Source organism: Lacerta agilis, chromosome 6 (genome assembly GCF_009819535.1).
Source record: "Lacerta agilis isolate rLacAgi1 chromosome 6, rLacAgi1.pri, whole genome shotgun sequence".
In the NCBI taxonomy this organism is placed as follows: Eukaryota; Metazoa; Chordata; class Lepidosauria; order Squamata; family Lacertidae; genus Lacerta; species Lacerta agilis.
This window is the reverse complement of record NC_046317.1, coordinates 88,197,387-88,217,782: the sequence shown is the minus strand read 5'-3', so window position 1 is coordinate 88,217,782 and position 20,396 is coordinate 88,197,387. Positions and strand designations below refer to the sequence as shown.

Below are 20,396 nucleotides of genomic sequence, written 5' to 3'. Positions count from 1 at the left end.
GACGCTTGAGAAGCCACGAGGCGTCAGGATTTGCATCCGGAGCCCCAGTCTCGGAGAAGGGAATCCGGGCGTTCTCTTTCTCTTTCGCCACCTCCTTCCTCTTCTGTTGAAGGAACAACAACAGGGCAGGGCAGGGACAGGTTATTGCCCTCTCTCTCTCTCACACACACACAGACTCTCTCTCTCACTCTTCCTCATGAAGAGGAAGTGGGGAAGGTTTTTCTCGCAAAGCCTTGGCAGCCTCCACCTGATCTGCTGTAGATAAAAGGCAACTCCGCAAGATTTGCAAAGGTTTTCCCAAGGTTCACCCTCGGAGGTTTGTAGCAGGCGATGGGCCTTTGAAAAGGATTTGTGGCCAGAGCGAACCTGGATGTGTGGTGACTGGGGGTAATATATATTTTTTTTTTTTACAGAGGCCGCGTAAGATTTCACCCACGCAAGCCCTTAATCTGCTCTAGCCTTCGGCTGCCTGCCTGGACACCATGAGTCGTAAGCCTGAGCCACCATGGAGAGCCAGGGGCTGCCTTTACACCAGCCTGTGGGACTTCAAAGCCATGACGGAGACAGAATTGAGTTTCCGGGCTGGAGATCTCTTCCAAGTGATCGAGAAGAACGGAGAGTGGTGGTGGGCCAAGAAGCTGGATCCGTCCCCAACGGGTTTCGAGGAAGGCTACGTGCCTTACAACTACTTGGCCAAGCAGGAGACCATGGAGGCAGAGCCGTGAGTACCACGTCTGCAAAGATCCCCAGCCAGTTTTAAAAGGAAGAAAAACGTGGCGTGGAGATGAGATCTGGGCATTGAGCACTTTGTATTGAGGGTGTCCCGTCCCCCAATACCTTGACTTAAATTGGATGGGGAACCCCTTTCTTCTCCTACAATTTCCTCTTGCTTTCTCCTCCAGCAAGTGCTGCACAACACTTCCCTAAACGCGGAGGTTCCCCATGCTTTGAAAATCTGATTGGGGGGAGAGATACATCAGTGGGCAGGAGTAGTTGTGGGGAGGGTGAAGCTACATGGATGAGGGGAAATTAAAAAGATGCACATGAGAGGTTTACAACCTGCATTAAACTGAGATGTGGACAGGCACTTAACCCACATCCCGATTCTGGGCCAGCAAAAGCCGGATTGATTTGATATGCAGATTTGATGGATTCATTTGATTTCACATGCAAAACCAAAAAACCAAAACGTGCATTCCTTCGTCTCCTGCTTTGGCAAAGCCTTGTGAGGAGACAGTGAAGCACAGGAGGAATTTCACCCCTACATTATCTCCTGTCTCCATTCCAGCCTTGCAGGATTGCTTACCATAACTTTAAGACTTGCCTTTTCAGGCAAAGGAGGGGGAAAGCTCGCTCTAAACGCAGGGTGGAAATAAAGCTGCGGCCGCTCCCAGGGATGTGGATCCTGCACCTGCTTTTGTGCTGGAGGTTGCAGAATTTGCTGCACGCCGTGCATAGGAAAACTATGGAGCGCACTTTCTCGGGGGGGCAGTGACGGCCACCAACCCACATGGCCCTAAAAGTGGATTGGGCAAATTCATGGAGGAGGAGAGGGCTATTGAAGGCTGCTAGCTGCAATGACTCCGTAGCTGGAGGAAGTAATATTTCTGAATGCCAGTTCCTGGAAAACCGCAGGGGGAGAGAGCATTTGTGCTCGGATCCTGCATCTGACATCTGGGTGGCTGCTGTGAGAACAGGATGGTGGACTAAATGGGACCGTTAGTCTGTCCAGCAGGCTCTTCTCATGCCAGTGTGGTGTAGTGGTTAAGAGCGGTAGTCTCATAATCTGGTGAACCGGGTTCGCGTCTTCACTCCTCCACATGCAGCTGCTGGGTGACCTTGGGCTAGTCACACTTCTCTGAAGTCTCTCAGCCCCACTCACCTCACAGAGTGTTTGTTGTGGGGGAGGAAGGGAAAGGAGAGTGTTAGCCACTTTGAGACTCCTTCGGGTTGTGATAAAGCGGGATATCAAATCCAAACTCTTCTTCTTCTTCTTCTTCTTCTTCTTCTTCTTCTTCTTCTTCTTCTTCTTCTTTCTGCATGTCCCCAGTATTGGATTTGCTTTTTTGGGCCACACCTGCACATTGAACCACAGAGCTGGGAAGGAGCAGGGGCGTAGCAATAGGGGCCTAGGGGGCGGGCCGCCCCATGTTCCATAATGGAGGGGGTGACAAATTATCAAGGAACAATTACTGCCCTACTAGGGAAGTTCATTAAAAAAATTTTTTTTAATGCCTGCTCCGAAGGTCTTATCTTACTATACTAGGGATTATATAGCTATATGAAATTTCATGCATATCGGTTAATATCTTGACCCTCCTCCACCAAAATAGCTGTTCACTTGGCTGTTTTCCTATGTTGTGAAGGCTGAAATTTCAGTTCAGCGGAGCACTTGCTGTTCCCAACCCTAACCCTGTGGAAAGCCATCTAATTAGACTTTAATTTGATTTTGAGATTTTTTAGGAGGTGGTTTAATTATTGTTTGATTTTATACCAATGTTATGTATCTGATGTTAGCCACCCTGAGCCCGACTTCGGCCGGGGAGGGCGGGATATAAATAAAAGTTTTTTTATTATTATTACTTGTTATTATTCCTTTGTAAGAAAATATGAAATAACGTAAAACCATTTTTGCGGGGGGGGGGAATCAATGGGGGGGTGACAAGAAATTTTCCACACTGGGTACCACCTGACCTTCGTACGCCTCTGGGGGGGGTGAAAGACCCCGGGTACCAATTTACCTTGCTACGCCCCTGGGAAGGAGGAAGAAGCTTTCCAATGCAACTCCCTGTGGTTCAGGTTTCTCGTTTTTAAAATGTCTGTGCCCCTCAATCATACTGTTCTCTCTCTCTCTCTCTTTTTAATCTGATCCAACCAATTTAGTACATTGTCCCTCTCCAGCATTACCTCCCTCCTCTTCCTGGAGACACCAGGGATTGAACCGGCAACCTTGTGCGTGCAGAGTAAATACAGAGCTATGTCCTATCAGGATTAGGGCAGTTACCTTTCTATGCACTGCCATAAAATTGCTGCTTCTCGTTTCTATGACCTCGTTGGGAGTTCCTCTGCCACTGAACTACAACCCTTCTTCCCTGAAAGGAAAGCAATTTTTTCAAATTGTTCCTTCTGTAGGTGGTTTTTTGGGCAGATCTCCCGTTCTGAAACAGTCCATCGGCTGATGTCAGAAGAGAATAAGGCCGGGGCCTTCCTAATCCGCATCAGCGAGAAAAAGGGGGCCGAGTATGTTTTGTCAGGTCAGTGTGTTTCACTTCCTACTCTTCCAACTTGAGTGACCAGTTGCAAAGGGGAAGGAGCTCCTAGTAATTTTCTTACAGAGCTGCGTTTTCATTTTGTTAAAACGTATATATCGCTCGCCACTGCAAGAAGCCCTGCAGCGATTTACGCCAGAGATATCGGCAATAAGATTTCTGCTAAGCATTTCTATTCCTACCATTTCTTGGTGATTTTTCTGCCGCGGCAGCAGCTTACAAGTTTTAACATAGAACGGAATAGAATAGGAATCCTCATAAACAGGCCAGAGCAGGCTGTCAAAAACCCAGCATAAAACAAAAGGCAGAATGGAAATGGAAAACGAAACAAAAGTCCTGGTCATTTTTGAAAGAAAAGTTGCCATCCAAAAGTTGCCCAAAAGAAACTAACAATGGTGCCCGGGGGGGGGGGGGACTCCTTGTGCGAGGAGTTCCAAAGATCAGATTCCATAGTGGAATAGACCCTGAAGGCGGCCCTGTTTAGGGAAGTTTTTAATGTTTGATGCTGTGTTGTTTTTAATATTTGGTTGAAAGCCGCCCAGAGTGGCTGGGGAAACCCAGCCAGATGGGCGGGGTATAAATTATTATTATTATTATTATTATTATTATTATTATTATTATTATTCTGTCTCCTATGACCACCCACCTGACATCCAACAGAACACCTAGCGGGTCCTCTGAGGGCAATCTCAACATCTGGGCAGGTTTATGCTGGAGCAGAAGGTCCTCTAAGCAACTTGTTTCCAGGTTAAAACAAAATAAAAATTTCTTTCCAGTAGCACCTTAGAGACCAACTGAGTTTGTTCTTGGTATGAGCTTTCGTGTGCATGCACACAAAAGCTCATACCAAGAACAAACTCATTTGGTCTCTAAGGTGCTACTGGAAAGAAATTTTTATTTTGTTTTGACTATGGCAGACCAACACGGCTACCCACCTGTAACTGTTTCCAGGTTGTTATTTAATCCTAGAATTGTAGAGTTGGAAAGGACCCCGGGGGGGTCATTTAGTCCAACTCCGTGCAATGCAGCGTTTTATAAGTTAGAAGCAACCTTTTCGGTTGTGCCAAGGAAACTGTGCTGAAAACTTTCACGTGCCTGCTTGGAGAGCCCCGGTGCTCCTTGATGTGCCGCTCTGGACAAAATCCCGACGCGACTTCCAAAAGGCACAGGATTCGCTGCGTTAAAATGTCAGATGTGGAGGAACGCTTGCCCAAAGCCTCTCCCACACTCGGGTATGAAGCACAGCAGATCCTGTCCGGAGCAGAACTGTGTGGGAGATGGCAGCCTGCCCAGTTTTCACCAGGGCACTTACGGGAACAGGAAGATAACAACCTGTAATGATTTGGGTGTTCCCCCCTGCTTTCCCTCCCCTTTCTGCATCGTTCCCTCTTTTTTCTGACTCTCCTTTCCGCGATTTCACAGTCCGAGATGAGTCACTGGTGAGGCACTATAAGATCTTGCACAACGACCAGGGAACTTACTACATGAACGCGGCCCGCTCCTTCCCAGATCTGCTCTCCCTCGTCGAGTATTACAAAGGAAAAGCGCTCACCCACGGGCTGAGGCTCTTGACCCCATGCTACAAGGCAAGTCCAAATTTGCAACTGCAAACAAAGGTTGGCCGGCCCCGGTTAGCAAACGGAAGTGGGCATGAGAACATCAGAAGAGCTTACCTGGGAGGAAGGAAATCACCTGAGTGGTCAAATGTCCTTTAATGACCTGACACTTTGTTCTCCACGTCTTCTTAATGGCATCTCCCGAAAATAAATCCAACCTGTATTTTAAAGCTGTCTGGCATCTTGCCAGTGTGGTGTAGTGGTTAAGAGCGGTAGACTCGTAATCTGGGGAACCGGGTTCGCGTCTCCGCTCCTCCACATGCAGCTGCTGGGTGGCCTTGGGCTAGTCACACTTCTCTGAAGTCTCTCAGCCCCACTCACCTCACAGAGTGTTTGTTGTGGGGGAGGAAGGGAAAGGAGAATGTGAGCCGCTTTGAGACTCCCTAGGGTAGTGATAAAGCAGGATATCAAATCCAAACTCTTCTTCTTCTTCTTCTTCTTCTTCTTCTTCTTCTTCTTCTTCTTCTTCTTCTTCTTCCCATATGAACCTACCCTGTCCCTGAGATCATCTTCTGAGGCCCTTCTTCACGTGCCTCCTCCTCGAGAGCTCCGGAGGGTGGCAACACGAGAACGGGGCCTTCTCTGCAGTGGCTCCCCATTACAGAATGCTCTCCCCAGGGAAGTTTGCCCGGCACCTTCATTACACACCTTTAGGCGCCAGTCAAAAATGTTCCTTTTTAACCAAGCCGTTGGTTGATCTTATTGACACCCAACACCCTTTTAGAATGTGGCTTTTTGGGGAGGGCATTATTGAGTTACTGCTTTTGGTTTGATTTTATACGTTGTGGTCTTGTTGTGAACCGCACTGACACCTCCCAGTATAGGGCGGTGTATAAGTTGAATAAATAACAATAATACTCAAAATATTATCTAAATTCTACAGTTTACCAATTTCTAACATTCACTAACTCTATCGGCTATGAGTGCCCTTGCACCCCAAAGCTCTGTCACGCCACGTCTGTAACAATAAGGTGAAACCGACAGAGTTCAGAGAAAGATGGCCATCAGTCATGGATAGGTAAAGGGTAACGGGACCCCTGACCGTTAGGTCCAGTCGCAAACGACTCTGGGGTTGCGGCGCTCATCTTGCTTTATTGGCCGAGGGAGCCGGCGTACAACTTCCGGGTCGTGTGGCCAGCATGACTAAGCCGCTTCTGGAGAACCAGACCAGCGCATGGAAATGCCATTTACCTTCCCACCAGAGTGGTACCTATTTATCTACTTGCACTTTGACGTGCTTTCGAACTGCTAGGTGGGCAGGAGCAGGGACCGAACAACGGGAGCTCACCCCGTGGCAGGGATTCGAACCGCCGACCTTCTGATCGACAAGCCCTAGGCTCAGTGGTTTAGAAAACAGCACCACCCACGTCCCTTCAGTCATGGATGCTTTAGCTGAAACTCCGGCATGCAGGGGGTTGGATGAGAGGGTTCTTGGAGTACTTTCCAACTCAATCATTCTAAGAACTTGAGCAGGAAAGTTTTGGAAGTCTTTGGGGTTACGTTGGTTCTCTGGGTGAAGCTTAAGTAATGAATGCTTGCTGTTCCTTTTCTTTTGACTCCAGCAAGAACCCATGGCGATGCCACACTGGGACGACTGGGAAAGGCCAAAGGAAGAGTTCCGCCTGGCCCGGAAACTGGGCGCAGGTTACTTTGGAGAAGTCTATGAAGGATACTGGAAGGACAGAGTCAGAGTTGCGATCAAAGTGCTCCCCAGAGGTGAGAGTTCGGCTTCGCACAGTAGCAAAGGAAGCTGCCTTTATCATGTCACAAGGTACCCCATGATATTCTTGTAAAGAAGCTGGTAAAATGTGGGCTAGACAATGCTACCATTCAGTGGATTTGTAACTGGCTAACTGACCGAACCCAAAGGGTGCTCATCAATGGCTCCTCTTCATCCTGGAGAGAAGTGACTAGTGGGGTGCCACAGGGTTCTGTCTTGGGCCCAGTCTTATTCAACATCTTCATCAATGACTTAGATGATGGGCTTGAGGGCATCCTGATCAAGTTTGCAGATGACACCAAATTGGGAGGGGTGGCTAATACCCCAGAGGACAGGATCACACTTCAAAATGACCTTAACAGATTAGAGAACTGGGCCAAAGCAAACAAGATGAATTTTAACAAGGAGAAATGTAAAGTACTACACTTGGGCAAAAAAAATGAATGGCACAAATACAGGATGGGTGACACCTGGCTTGAGAGCAGTACATGTGAAAAAGATCTAGGAGTCTTGGTAGACCATAAACTTGACATGAGTCAACAGTGTGATGCAGCAGCTAAAAAAGCCAATGCAATTTTGGGCTGCATCAATAGGAGTATAGCATCTAGATCAAGGGAAGTAATAGTACCACTGTATTCCGCTCTGGTCAGACCTCACCTGGAAGACTGTGTCCAGTTCTGGGCACCACAGTTCAAGAATGATACTGACGTATTCCCGTGTGCACTTAACAAACGATCAGTTGCAGATGAGGCCTACTGCCTTAAAATGGACCGATAAAATGGCTCGACGGATAAATGAACTCCTTTGGTCTGACCAACTTCAAGTGACAAGGGACTCCCTTATCCAGGCAGAAGAGCCACTGCCAATATATGAGAACTTAGTAGAACTGCTAAAACCAACCATGGCACGGGCCCCGGCAATGAATAGTAACCGTTTTTCTCATAAAAAATGGTTTGATGAGGAATGTAGGTACTTCAAGAACTGTCTATATAATGAATTTTTGGCATATAGGGCATCAAATGATCCCCTGCCTAGTAGTCATCTTATGAACCTCAAGAGAAGATATAAAGCATTATTAAAGGAAAAGAAGCTTGCGGCAGAAAGAAATAATTGGAATAACCTTTTAAAAGCTGCGGAGAATAGAAATCCCTCCTCCTTTTGGCACCTAACTTCCCAATATTTGGGTAGACCATTGACAAGAATAGAACCCCAAATTTCAGCCGACACCTGGGAAAGTTTCTTTTCCGACCTATATGCAGCCCACGCTGTTGGCGGAGGAAGGATAGAATTGGGCCCCTTGCCTGAGTGGGACCCAGTTACCTGCTCTGAAGTGGAAACACTTATAGACCAATTTAAGGCAGGCAAGGCACCTGGAGATGACCTTATATCCATTGATGCCATCAAAGCCAACAAGGATTGGTGGTGCCCACTCTTAGCAGTACTCTATACTTATATTAACAAAACAGCAAATTTCCCCCCAAGTTGGAATTCCGCGCTAATTGTATTAATACACAAGAAAGGTCCGCGCACTGATCCGGCCAACTTTAGGCCAATCAGCCTGCTGAACGTTATTGGGAAGATTTACTCAAGATACTTGCTCAACAAACTAACGACCTGGATGGAGAACAACAATATCATCGCAGAGGAACAGGCGGGTTTTCGCCCTGGAAGATCGACAACAGACCAAATTCTAATCCTGAACCATTTGGCAGACAAGTATGCTGGCAAAGGCCCAAAAGCTCTCCATGTCGCCTTTATTGACTTTAAGCAAGCCTTTGACCAAATTCCCAGGAACCAGCTATGGACAAAACTGGCAGCGACATCTATCGACCGCCGTCTTCTTCTCCTGATTATCAACCTGCATACAAATACTTTCTTGAGAATTAGGTTAGATAATAAGGGGTTAGTTTCCAATCCGGTTGCCACCACTAGGGGGGTAAGACAGGGCTGTTTGCTTGCCCCTGCCCTGTTCAATTTTTATATTAACTCGCTAGTGGCTCATATGGCCAATGCTGCTTTCCATCCTCCAAAATTAGCAGGCCGAGCTTTGAATGTCCTCCTGTATGCGGACGATGCTGCCCTTTTAGCTATTTCCCCCATTGGGCTGAGGAGGATGCTTCGAGCACTTCATGAATACGAGATCCAACATGAGCTCCAACTTAATTATGCCAAGACCAAAATAATGGTCTTTGCTGCTCGACCGAAACTCCATTCGTGGTCGATTAATGGTATTCCCCTAGAGCAGGTTAGCTGCTTCAAATACCTGGGCCAGGTAGTACGATCAAACGGGTCTTTCTTGGCACACAGAGAATATATAGCCACAAATGCATCTAAAGCAGCCTTGCTGATTAGATCCCTGTATGCCAAGAAACAGGCACAAACAGTGGAAGTTGCCCTGAGACTCTTCCAAATGAAAGTCCTTCCACTATTACTGGTGGGCATTGCTTTGGGCTCACGTGGAGACTTTGAAAGATTGGAATCTATCCAGTCACAATTCCTTAGGGCCATTCTCAGGATCCCCCCTTCCGTTGCGGGTGCGGTCATGAGACTAGAGACCGGCTGCCAAGCCTTTAGGTATGTGGCCCTGAAGGCAAAATTATGGCTATGGCTCAAGTTGTGCTTTAGACCGGTGGGTTTGGCCCCCCTGATACTGAAGGATAATTTTAAATCACCATGGGAAGGGGAGGTGGTGGAGGAAGTGCAGAAGTGCGGACTGTCCTCCCTCTATATAGAGTCCATGACTTATAAACACGCTAAAGCAGTGATTGCTCAGAGATTGGGGGATATCGCCAGACAAGAGGACATAGCCCGCGTGAAACCTGGGATGTTTCTGGGGGAGCAGGTGTATCGGGCTGCACCAGCCTGTTACCTGGCGGATATCCACTATGTGGAATACCGCAGACTTCTCACTGCGGCCAGACTGAACGTTCTTGATTCGGCGGTTTTGAGGGGAAGATTTAGAAGAGTTCCATATGATCAGAGAACGTGCCATTGTGCTTTAGGAGAGGTAGAATCCACAGAACACATTCTACTGAGTTGTCCCTTTTATAACGATTTAAGGCAGTATCTCATAGCCCCATATTTATCCCAGTTTAGCTCTCGTTTAAGAGAAAGGCAGGTAGCATATCTGCTGAATAAGCCCACTGGGAAAATAGCCTTATCTGTGGCTAAATTCCTCTTCCTGGCACTCAAGTGTCGGAAGCGCAAAATCGAATGTCTCGATGTGGGTTATCTGTATGAGGTTTACTAGTGCTGTCCTATTTTTAATTTTTAATTGTGTATCCCTCTGATGTTTTTAGTTTTATAATTTTGTATTGAGAAATGTTTTTCTTCTTTCTGACTATCGGTCGAATAAAGGATTTGTACTTGTACTAGAATGATACTGACAAGCTGGAACGTGTCCAGAGGAGGGCAACCAAAATGATCAAAGGCCTGGAAACGATGCCTTATGAGGAACGGCTTAGGGAGCTGGGTATGTTTAGCCTGGAGAAGAGAAGGTTAAGGGGTGATATGATAGCCATGTTCAAATATATCAAAGGATGTCATATAGAGGAGGGAGAAAGGTTGTTTTCTGCTGCTCCAGAGAAGCAGACACGGGGCAATGGATTCAAACTACAAGAAAGAAGATTCCACCTAAACATTAGGAAGAACTTCCTGACAGTGAGAGCTGTTCGGCAGTGGAATTTGCTACCAAGGAGTGTGATGGAGTCTCCTTCTTTGGAGGTCTTTAAGCGGAGGCTTGACAGCCATCTGTCAGGAATGCTTTGATGGTGTTTCCTGCTTGGCAGGGGGTTGGACTGGATGGCCCTTGTGGTCTCTTCCAACTCTATGGTGCTATGATTCTATGTCAGGTCAATGTTGAAGAGGCCTTGGAAACATCAGCTGGTCCAAAGAGAAGCAGCCTGATTAGTGACTTGGGTTCCTTGTTGTTGTTAATAGGCCACCCATCTAACTGTGTTGCACCCAGCCAATCTGGGTGGCTCCCAACAAAATATTAAAAACACAATAAAACCTCAAACATTTAAAAATTCCTATTCACCCTTCTTCAGCCAGGGAAGTAAGAAAAATATATATATATTCCTAAATAGCCTGTTGACAGTGCAAAGTTTTCAGACCTTGAAAAGGCTCGCTATGCTTTCCTTTACAAGTGCGGCAATGGTCAGTTGTAATAGGTCGATGAGAAGGTTGGTGGTTCGAGCCTACTCAGGGACGGCTGTGGGCAGGATTCCTGCATTGCAGGGGGTTGGACTAGATGACCCTCAGGGTCCCTTCCAACTCTACAGTTCTGTGATTCTATGTGCTTGCTCGCTTCCCTCCCACCCCCGGCAGCTGATCTGACGTACCAGGACATGTTCAAAAACGAAATCGAGGCGATGAAGAAGCTGAGGCACAAGCACATCCTCTCCCTCTATGCCATCTCGACTCGTGGGGACCCTGTGTACATCATCACGGAGATCATGAGCAAAGGGAACCTCCTAGAATTCCTCCGAGGTGAGACCTTGGCACAAGATGCTTCCTTCACTGATAGCGCAACCGTAGCCCGCTTCTTGCATTGCTCGCAGGTAGGGCTCTCACCGTTAAAGACCCGGAGCGGGACAGCACTTCTCTCTCCACTTCTGACACCGTGTTGCCCCCTTCTGATGCTCACGTGTCGAGGGTACTTGTCTGCTGGGGAACACCCCACAGGTGTTTCCACACAGGGGATCCGCAGGGCTGGGAACCCAGTGCACAGCGCTGTCTTAAGGGGATCAGTCGCCCTGGCGCGACGATCCCTCGGCGCCCCCGGTGGGCAGCCTCTCCGCCCACCTCCCTCCCGTGCTGGCCGCCCCTCGGGAGGGGGGGTGGGCGAGCGGGGGGTGAGGGGCGTGGCGCTGCAAGCCGGCAGCCCTCCGGAGCCCCAGCTGGAGCCCTGGGAAGGGCGTGCAAAGCCCCGCGCCGCTCCAGCGCCACGCCCCTCATCCCCCGAGGGGCGGCCAGCGCGGGAGGGAGGTGGGGAAGCGGGGGATGAGGGGCGTGGCGCTGGAGCAGCGCGGAGCTTTGCGCGCCCTTCCCAGCGCTCCAGCTGGGGCTCCGGAGGCCAGCCGGCTTGCAGCTCGCCCGCCGGCGCGCGAGTGCCCGCCTGCCCGCCCGTGGGGGCAGGGGCGGGTTGGGGAGGGGGCGCCCGGTATGCCGTCGGGCTCGCGGGGGCGCCCCTGGGGGGCCTGGCGCCCTGGTGCACCGCGCCACCCAGCCCCTATGACGAGACGGCTCTGCCAGTGCAACTCCAAAGCCCTGCAGAACATCCTGCCCTGGCTGGCCCCGCCCCTGGGCGCAGGGCACGCACACAGCCCCAGGCACCCAATCGGCTTGCTCCGCCGCTGACTGCAAGGGGCCATTGGCACGATCCAGCATGCTCTCCTTATGGAAACAATAAGCAAGACTTTCAGAAGAAACGCTTGGCAAGAGTCAGGTCCTAACAGGAACGCCCCTCTATGCTTATTTCCAGGTTCCGAAGGGGAGCACCTGCAGGTAGCAGAGCTGGTGGACATGGCGTCCCAGGTAGCAGATGGCATGTGCTACCTGGAGGCGCAGAAATTCATCCACCGAGACCTCGCTGCCAGGAACATCCTGGTCGGAGAGAACAACATCTGCAAAGTGGGAGATTTTGGGATGGCCAGGCTGATCAAGGTATTCTCTTGAGGCGGTGGACTTGTAAAACAGTACTGGGAGATGATCCATAATGAATTGGGGGGGGGGGGGGAAGTTCCCCAAAAAACCCAGAGTCCTTTCTGTTGGGGATAATTCAGACTGAAATTCCCAGGTGTCAAAAAAGGTTATTTATGTATGGCACTAATACGGCCTGTGTTTTGTTAGCCCCCAAATGGAAAATGAGTGAGGTCCCAACCAAAAGAAGAGCGGCAACTTAAGCTGGCAGAATATGCGCAGCTTGCAGACTTAACATATAAAATAAGAGAACAAGAAGGACATACGTTTAGAGAAGACTGGAAAACTTTTATTGAATATGTGGGAAATAACTGTGTGCAGCTGAAAACACCGGCAGCATTGAGATAAATTTAACCGTGTAAAAAGGTTTTGAGGGATGCAATAATGGAATACTGAATGGTATAGTTTTTGTAAAATATGCAGGGATTTATATGTAGAATGAACCACGGAAAGAGGAGAAGGGAAGTCATCGATATCTTAAGGATGTAAAAATGAGTACCGGTACTTTAAATTGTAAAACAGAAAATTTAATAAAAATTATATACATAAACAAAAAGGTACTTTTTTGAGGATTGGGGAGTGTTGACAGTAAATAAAAATAGGTGGTGTTTGCTGTGCGTTTAAAAAAAGGGGGGGGGGAATTCTGCACCAATGTGACACCAAGATTTGCTGATTTCTGTGGCTCATGCAGTTACTAATAAAAGTGCACAATTGTAAAGTGTTCAATGTGTTGTTGTTACAGGTAGGGAGCCGTGTTGGTCTGCCATAGTTGAAACAAAAATTAAAAAATTCCTTCCAGTAGCACCTTAGAGACCAACTAAGTTTGTTCTCGTTATGAGCTTTCGTGTGCATGCACACTTCTTCAGATACACTGAAACAGAAGTCACCAGACCCTTATATATAGTGAGAGGGTGGGGAGGGGTATTACTCAGAAGGGTGGTGGGAATGGGTGATTGGCTGATAGGGGTGGAAAACCTGTTGACGACTGTTAACGACTGCAATTGGTCTTACAGGAAAAAGCAAGGGGTGAGATGGCCAAAAATAGCTTATCGAGTATATTGAGACAAGAATCCAATGTCTCTATTCAGACCAGGTCTCTCCATGGTTTTAAGTTTGGTAATAAGTTGCAATTCAGCAACTTCTCTTTCCAGTCTTTTTCTGAAATTCTTTTGTAATAAGACAGCTACTTTGAGATCTTGTACAGAGTGTCCTGGGAGATGGAAGTGTTCTCCTACTGGTTTTTCTGTCTTGTGATTCCTGATGGGTTGTTGTTATACCATAGCTGTCAACTTTTCCCTTTTCTTGCGAGGAATCCTATTCGGAATAAGGGAATTTCCCTTAAAAAGGCTGGGGAAAGTTGACAGTAATGTGTTATACATACATGTTGTTCTTCTGTTCTTGCAGGACAACGTTTACGAATCTTACTCCCACAACGTTCCCTACAAATGGACGGCACCGGAAGCGCTTTCCCACGGACGCTACTCTGTCAAATCCGACGTTTGGTCCTTTGGAATCCTCCTGTATGAAATCATGACCCTTGGCCAGAACCCATATCCAGGTGAGTTTGAGATTCGGGGCATCGTAGGAACCAAGGAAACTGCTTTACACTGAGTCGGAACACTGGTCCTCCCAGCTCAGCACTGCCAGCACTGACTGGCAGAGGCTGTTGCATGGGCGTACCCAGGTGGGGGCAGGGGGGCAGCTGCCCCCCCCTAGAAGCAGAGTCCGGGGAGGGGAGAGCGGGTAGGTAAGTGAGGCAGAGCAGGGGCTTGGTGCCTTCGCGCCTCCAGCGCCCCTCTGGAGGCGCTAGGACCCTGTTGCACTCTGAGGGCTGAGCACACGAGCCAGGGAGGGGAGGACAGTAGCCTAATTCTAAAGCGGCTCTCCCTCGCTTTAATCAGCTCCTGAAACCGGGGGGGGGGCACCATGGCTTGCTCCCCCTAGTTTTGACCCTGGGTACATCCCTGGGCAAAGGCACCCAGGTGGCGCTGTGGGTTAAACCACAGAGTCTAGGGCTTGCTGATCAGAAGGTCGGCAGTTCGAATCCCTGCCATGGGGTGAGCTCCCGTTGCTCGGTCCCAGCTCCTGCCCACCTAGCAGTTCGAAAGCACATTAAAAGTGCAAGTAGATAAATAGGGGAGGGAAGGTAAACGGCGTTTCCGTGCGCTGCTCTGGTTCGCCAGAAAGCGGCTTTGTCATGCTGGCCACATGACCCAGAAGCTGTCTGCGGACAAACGCCGGCTCCCTTGGCCTATAGAGCAAGATGAGCGCCGCAACCCCAGAGTCGGACACGACTGGACCTGATGGTCAGGGGTCCCTTTACCTTTACACCCCTGGGCTGTTGATGTTTCCTGGCAGGGGACATTCCCAGCCTTACAGAGGCTGAACCAAGGTAGCTTCTCTATCCCTGAGCTACGGCCCTTCTGCAAGTCATTTTGGCAGCGGAGACAGCGCACAGGACCTGCCACAACTGGAAGCTTTTAAGCAGAGATTGGGTGGCCATCTGTCATGGATGCTTTAATTGAGATTCCTGCGTTGCAGGGGGTTGGACTAGATGACCCTTGGCGTCCCTTCCAACTCTTCTATGATTCTATGATGAATGCATAGCCGTGCTAGTCTTAGGCTACAAGATTTATAGTGTCAATTCAGCCCTTCCAGAAGGAAGGGTTGCACAGGTGAAATAATTTGGTATTTATACGGTTGGCAAACCACAAAGGTGCTGGTTGCAAGGAAACAAGGAAGGCCAGCTATGAAAATGGATTAAAATAAATAGAAGGATGAGAAGGTGATTAAAGAAGACGACTGATGTGGCAAACAACAGGAAGCAACAGACATATGTATCTAACAGGAGCGGGAAACCTAATTATTATTATTTTTTAAAAAAATTGTATTAAATTTAAATAGTTTGGATCCATTTGTTAAAAATCGGAAAACTAACGAAAATTAATGATAAAGACACAATGTATAATAGAGATTGAAGATTAAAGGGTGTCAAGGTGAGGTGGGAAGGTATATAGTACAGTCGTACCTCCGCTTACTATATACCTTTGGGATACGTAAGCTGCAAACCCGGAAGTATATTTCCGGGTTTTTGCCCCATGCTCATGTGCAGAAGCATTCTACTGTCGCATGCGCAGAAGCAGTCCTCCTGTTGCGAAAACATTGGGATCTGGCGGGACTTCTAGAACGGATCCTGTCCGCAACCGGCGGTACCACTGTATAGTTTCTATCAACTTGATAAGCACAGGATTTGAAATTTGTTCATTTGTAACTGTGTGATTTTGCAACTGTAATTTTTCTTTCTTGAACAATGATGATAATAAAAAGTAATGGTAGTTTTAAAAATATGATGTTAATTCAGCAGCACCTGCTGCATTTTAAATCCAGCTACACTTAATATCATCATCATCATCATTATTAACAGTATCGTTTTCAAAACAAAATAAAATAAAAAATTCCTTCCAGTAGCACCTTAGAGACCAACTAAGTTTGTTCTTGGTATGAGCTTTCGCTCATACCAAGAACAAACTTAGCTGGTCTCTAAGGTGCTACTGGAAGGAATTTTTTATTTTACTGTATTTTTCACCCCATAGGGCGCACCGGACCATAGGGCGCACCTCGTTTTTAGAGGAGGAAACAAGAAAAAAAATATTTTTCTGGTTTTCCTCCTCTAAAAACCCTGTATTTTTGAGGATCAGCTAAAAGTTTTGCAGCTTTTTTGCAAAGGGAAAAACCCTGTTTTTTGAGGATCAGCTAAAGGTTTTGGAGCTTTTTTTGCAAAGGGGGAAAAGCAAAGCTCCTTTTGCAAAGGGGGAAAAGCAAAGAGGAAAAGCCCCATTTTTATGGGGTTCAACTCACATTTCTGCAGCTTCTAAAGGAAAGGGAGCCTTTTCTACAGTTTCCAGACAGATAATCTAATCAGCCAGTCACATGTCGCTGGGGAAACAAACAACCTCCCTCTGCAGCACATTCAACAAAGGAGGGCGGGGCTGAAAGGGAGCCGGGACTCTTATCTCTCTCCCGATCTCTTGCTGATCAGCTGCTGAGCGGGGTCCTTTCAACACCCCCTTTTCTCTTTGTAAAATAAAAAGCATGATCCTCTTTTGGCCCCTGGGCAATTCAGCTCCAGGGACCACCATCCGCTCCATAAGATGCACAGATATTTCCCCTTACTTTTTAGGAGGAAATTAGTGCATCTTATGGAGCAAAAAATACGGTATTTTGTTTTGACTATGGCAGACCAACACGGCTACCTACCTGTAACTGGAATTATCGTTTTCCTCGCTCTTTTCAGGTATGACCAACAGTGAAGTTTTCAAGCACGTCCAGACTGGTTTCCGTATGCATTGCCCTCCCAAGTGCCCTGCCACAATGTACAACATCATGTGCGCATGCTGGGACCTTAACCCAAAAGAGAGGCCAGACTTCAAGCAGCTCCAAGGGCAGCTCCAGAGTTTCACCAACTACGAGAACCCGGAATGAAAGGAGCAGCTTCCTCTTTCCTCCTCCTCCTGCTCCTCCCTTTAAACCTCGCAAATTCCGTACGGGAAAAGCGACCTCTAGTGAACCGAAACGTGCGCACACCTTGGGAGGGTAGAGGAGCAGGCTTTGAGCTTCTGTGATAAAAAAACAGACTCCGACTGCAGACATGTGACATCTGTGCCATATTTGTTCAGTTGGCATTGCAGGATAAGAGACTAAGAAGAGCTGGATCAGGCCAAGCTTCTCTCAGTCTTGTTCTCACAGCGGACAACCAGACGCCCAAGGAAAGCCTGCATGCAGGACCTTAGTGCCATTGAAGCTGGTGCCCATCACTACATCTCATGGGAAGGGCGGGATCTGGGGGCATGCCCATTTAACTGTCGCTCATGAAGAGCGGGTGGCGCTGTGGTCTAAACCACTGAACCTCTCGAGCTTGCCGATTGGAAGGTCGGAGGTTCGAATCCCCGCGACGGAATGAGCTCCTGCTGCTCTGTCCCAGCTCCTGCTAACCTAGCAGTTCGAAAGCATGCCAGTGCAAGTAGATAAATAGGTACCTCTGTGGCGGGAAGGTAAATGGCGTTTCCGTGCGCTCTGGTTTCCGTCCCGTTGCACCAGAAGCGGTTTAGTCCTGCTGGCCATATGACCCGGAAAAGCTGTCCGTGGACAAACGCCGGCTCCCTCAGCCTGAAAGCGAGATGAGCGCTGCAACCCCATAGTCGCCTTTGACTGGACTCAACCGTCCAGGGGGTCCTTTACTCCCCTTTTTTTGTTTACCATGAAGCACCTCCAGGGATGTTAATCAGGTTATGAAATCTCTCATGCACAAGAAAGAAGAATCAACGTGTCCCCTGTTTGGAAGGAGTCGGGAAGGTAAAATTGCAGATGACCTCTTGAAGATGAAGGCTTCATTCACAGGACAAACCTCGACGGACTCTCATGTTTTCTGAGAACGCAGCTCAGATCGGCAATATTCGAGTTCAAATCTGAACTTTCCCACCTTGGTTTTACTGTTCCAGAGAGGCCATACCCCCTCAGGAAGGGACTCTGAATGCTGCAGGGCTTGCCAGTTTGTGTGTTTGGGGGGGCAGTGGGTGTATTTGGAATTTCGAAAACGTGCAGTGGGCACCAGGCACAAAATGTGGAACGTGACAGCACAAAATTGCGGCCACATCTGAAGGAACGGGAAAAGAGACGGGGCCGCAAAATGGTACCAGCGTGTTTCCCCACCAGACCCCCACTTATGGGGGAGAACAAACACACACATCTACACCAGCCACTCGCGCTCAGTCATAGGGAGAAGGTTTTTTGCACCTCTCCTCTCTTCAGAACAGGAGGAGGCCTGCTTCTTGGGAGGAAAGCAAGGACAAACCTAGACAGCATCTTAAAAAGCAAAGACATCGCCTTGCCGACAAAGGTCCGTATAGTTAAAGCTATGGTTTTCCCAGTAGTGATGTATGGAAGTGAGAGGTGGACCATAAAGAAGGCTGATCGCCGAAGAATTGATGCTTTTGAATTATGGTGCTGCAGGAGACTCTTGAGAGTACCATGGACTGCAAGAAGATCAAACCTATCCATTCTCAAAGAAATCAGCCCTGAGTGCTCACTAGAAGGACAGATCCTGAAGTTGAGGCTCTAATACTTTGGCCACCTCATGAGAAGAGAAGACTCCCTGGAAAAGACCCTGACTTTGGGAAAGATGGAGGGCACAAGGAGAAGGGGACGCCAGAGGATGAGATGGTTGGACAGTGTTCTCGAAGCTACCAACATGAGTCTGACCAAACTGTGGGAAGCAGTGGAAGACAGGAGTGCCAGGCGTGCTCTGGTTCATGGGGTCACGAAGAGTCGGACACGACTGAACGACTGAACAACAACAACTGAGACCTTTTGCAGCGGTGGGCAAACTGGCACCTACGGGTGCTGCATTGGCGACCCCTGCTCTGTGGCAGCAAACTTGATGGTCTTCAATTGACGCTGGTGTGCTTGCTTGGGAGTGCAGCTGTTTAGAATACCTGCCTGGCAGATTCCACTGGCTTGTTCAGATCAAGTGACCAAACCTCAAGGGACTGTCATTGGTATTAACTCATTGCAGCCTGACTGCTGCATTAATCAGTTGTATATTAAAAGCGTGTTAATGACAAAAGAAGTTTTCTCTCTCTCTAAATATCACGTCTGAAAGTGGCCAAAGAAAATGACTACAGTGACAGCCTAATTTATCATTGCATCAACTTATTGTATTGTTGCATGCCCCCCTCCAAAAAAAAATATCTTGAGTGGTGCAAGATTTCAGGAGGTTCCAGGTGTCCTACCCAGGGTTCGCGTTTCCTTTTGGAAATGAGACACAGGACTCAGCTACATTAGTCAAAAAACATCATTTTAAATGTGTTATAACCATGCAATACCAGGTGGCGCTGTAGAGCAGAAAACTTTTCTATGTGATTTTACATACAGTATTTTTCATTTGGTAAAACAATTTATGACTTATTTTTAGTGTCCGTCCTGTCCCCCGTCTCCCCGTGTATAGATCCACCCCCAGTGGAGACTGCAGTGTCTTTATGATATATGGTTTATTTACACATATATACAACCTGAGCCTGTCCTGCAGGGGTCCACAGCATTAACACCCCAAAGGTTCTTGTTTCTCCCGTAGCCACAGCTATGAATTTCTGCTATGAATTTCTGCTCTGTATTTTGCAGCGCGGTTTCTCCAGCCAACCAATGCGTACAGAAAGGCGTATATCAGGGCAAGGTGTGCATTAAGAACGCACACATTCATGAGAACAGCATACGAAGATGCATTATAATAGGGGAAATTTCTTTGCAAAGATGTGCCCTGAACTGTGGGAAACTGAGGCTAAGAGTGGAAAAATGAGAAACTGACAGATTGGACCATCCTTTGGCAGGAGGGTCTGAAGTTTTAAAAAAATCTCTGCCTAAAAATCCCTGCTGGGCACGTCCAGCAATTTGGGCACACCTAAAATAGCTCTGTCAAGGACCGGACATATTGTACAGTCTGTCACAGGCTTCCTATGCCTGTTGCATTTCATGGTCTTTTTGTCCCATTGTTGACAATCCCCCCATTCCTCTCCCCTTATGCACACATCAACTTGAGCTTCCAGGTGTACAACCGGTTCACCAGAAGGTAACATGCCCTGCGTCTGATGATGTGGACTTTCACCTTCCAAAGCCCACGTCGACGTTTGTTTTTATAAATTGCCACAAGACATTGCATGCTGCCCTTCTGGAATTTGAACTTTACTGTAAACGCCATTGCTGTACAAGAGGAGAGGACTTGAAGGGGATGAGCGATATCTAAATATATGTGCCGCTCTTTTATCAGAAGCAACCAGGAAATGGCTCACCGAGCAAATTCCCCCGTAAATAAACAGCAGAGTTCTATTTTAATAGGGCACAGCAGATCTGATACCAGTAAAAATCTGGGTACAGGACTGATTTGGGTTCCTTGGCATGTAGCAGCTGAAACCTGGCATGACATTTAGCAACTGGAACATAGGAAACTGTCCTGTACTGAGTTAGGAACCTTTGTCAATCTAGCTCATGCTGTCTGCACTGATTGGCAGCAGCTCTACAAGCAGTGCCAGATTTACG

At 48.0% G+C, this 20,396-nt stretch overlaps 1 protein-coding gene across 1 annotated transcript; it reads left to right on the top strand.

Moving 5' to 3' along the window:
• Positions 1-497: 497 nt before the first annotated feature.
• Positions 498-17,208, top strand: PTK6 (protein tyrosine kinase 6). Its single transcript, XM_033153735.1, has 8 exons — positions 498-721; positions 3,133-3,254; positions 4,692-4,855; positions 6,448-6,601; positions 10,935-11,096; positions 12,091-12,272; positions 13,713-13,866; positions 16,603-17,208. Exons 1-8 carry the CDS (start codon positions 555-557, stop codon positions 16,788-16,790), a joined length of 1,293 nt encoding a protein of 430 aa, XP_033009626.1. The 5' UTR covers positions 498-554; the 3' UTR covers positions 16,791-17,208.
• Positions 17,209-20,396: the final 3,188 nt, after the last annotated feature.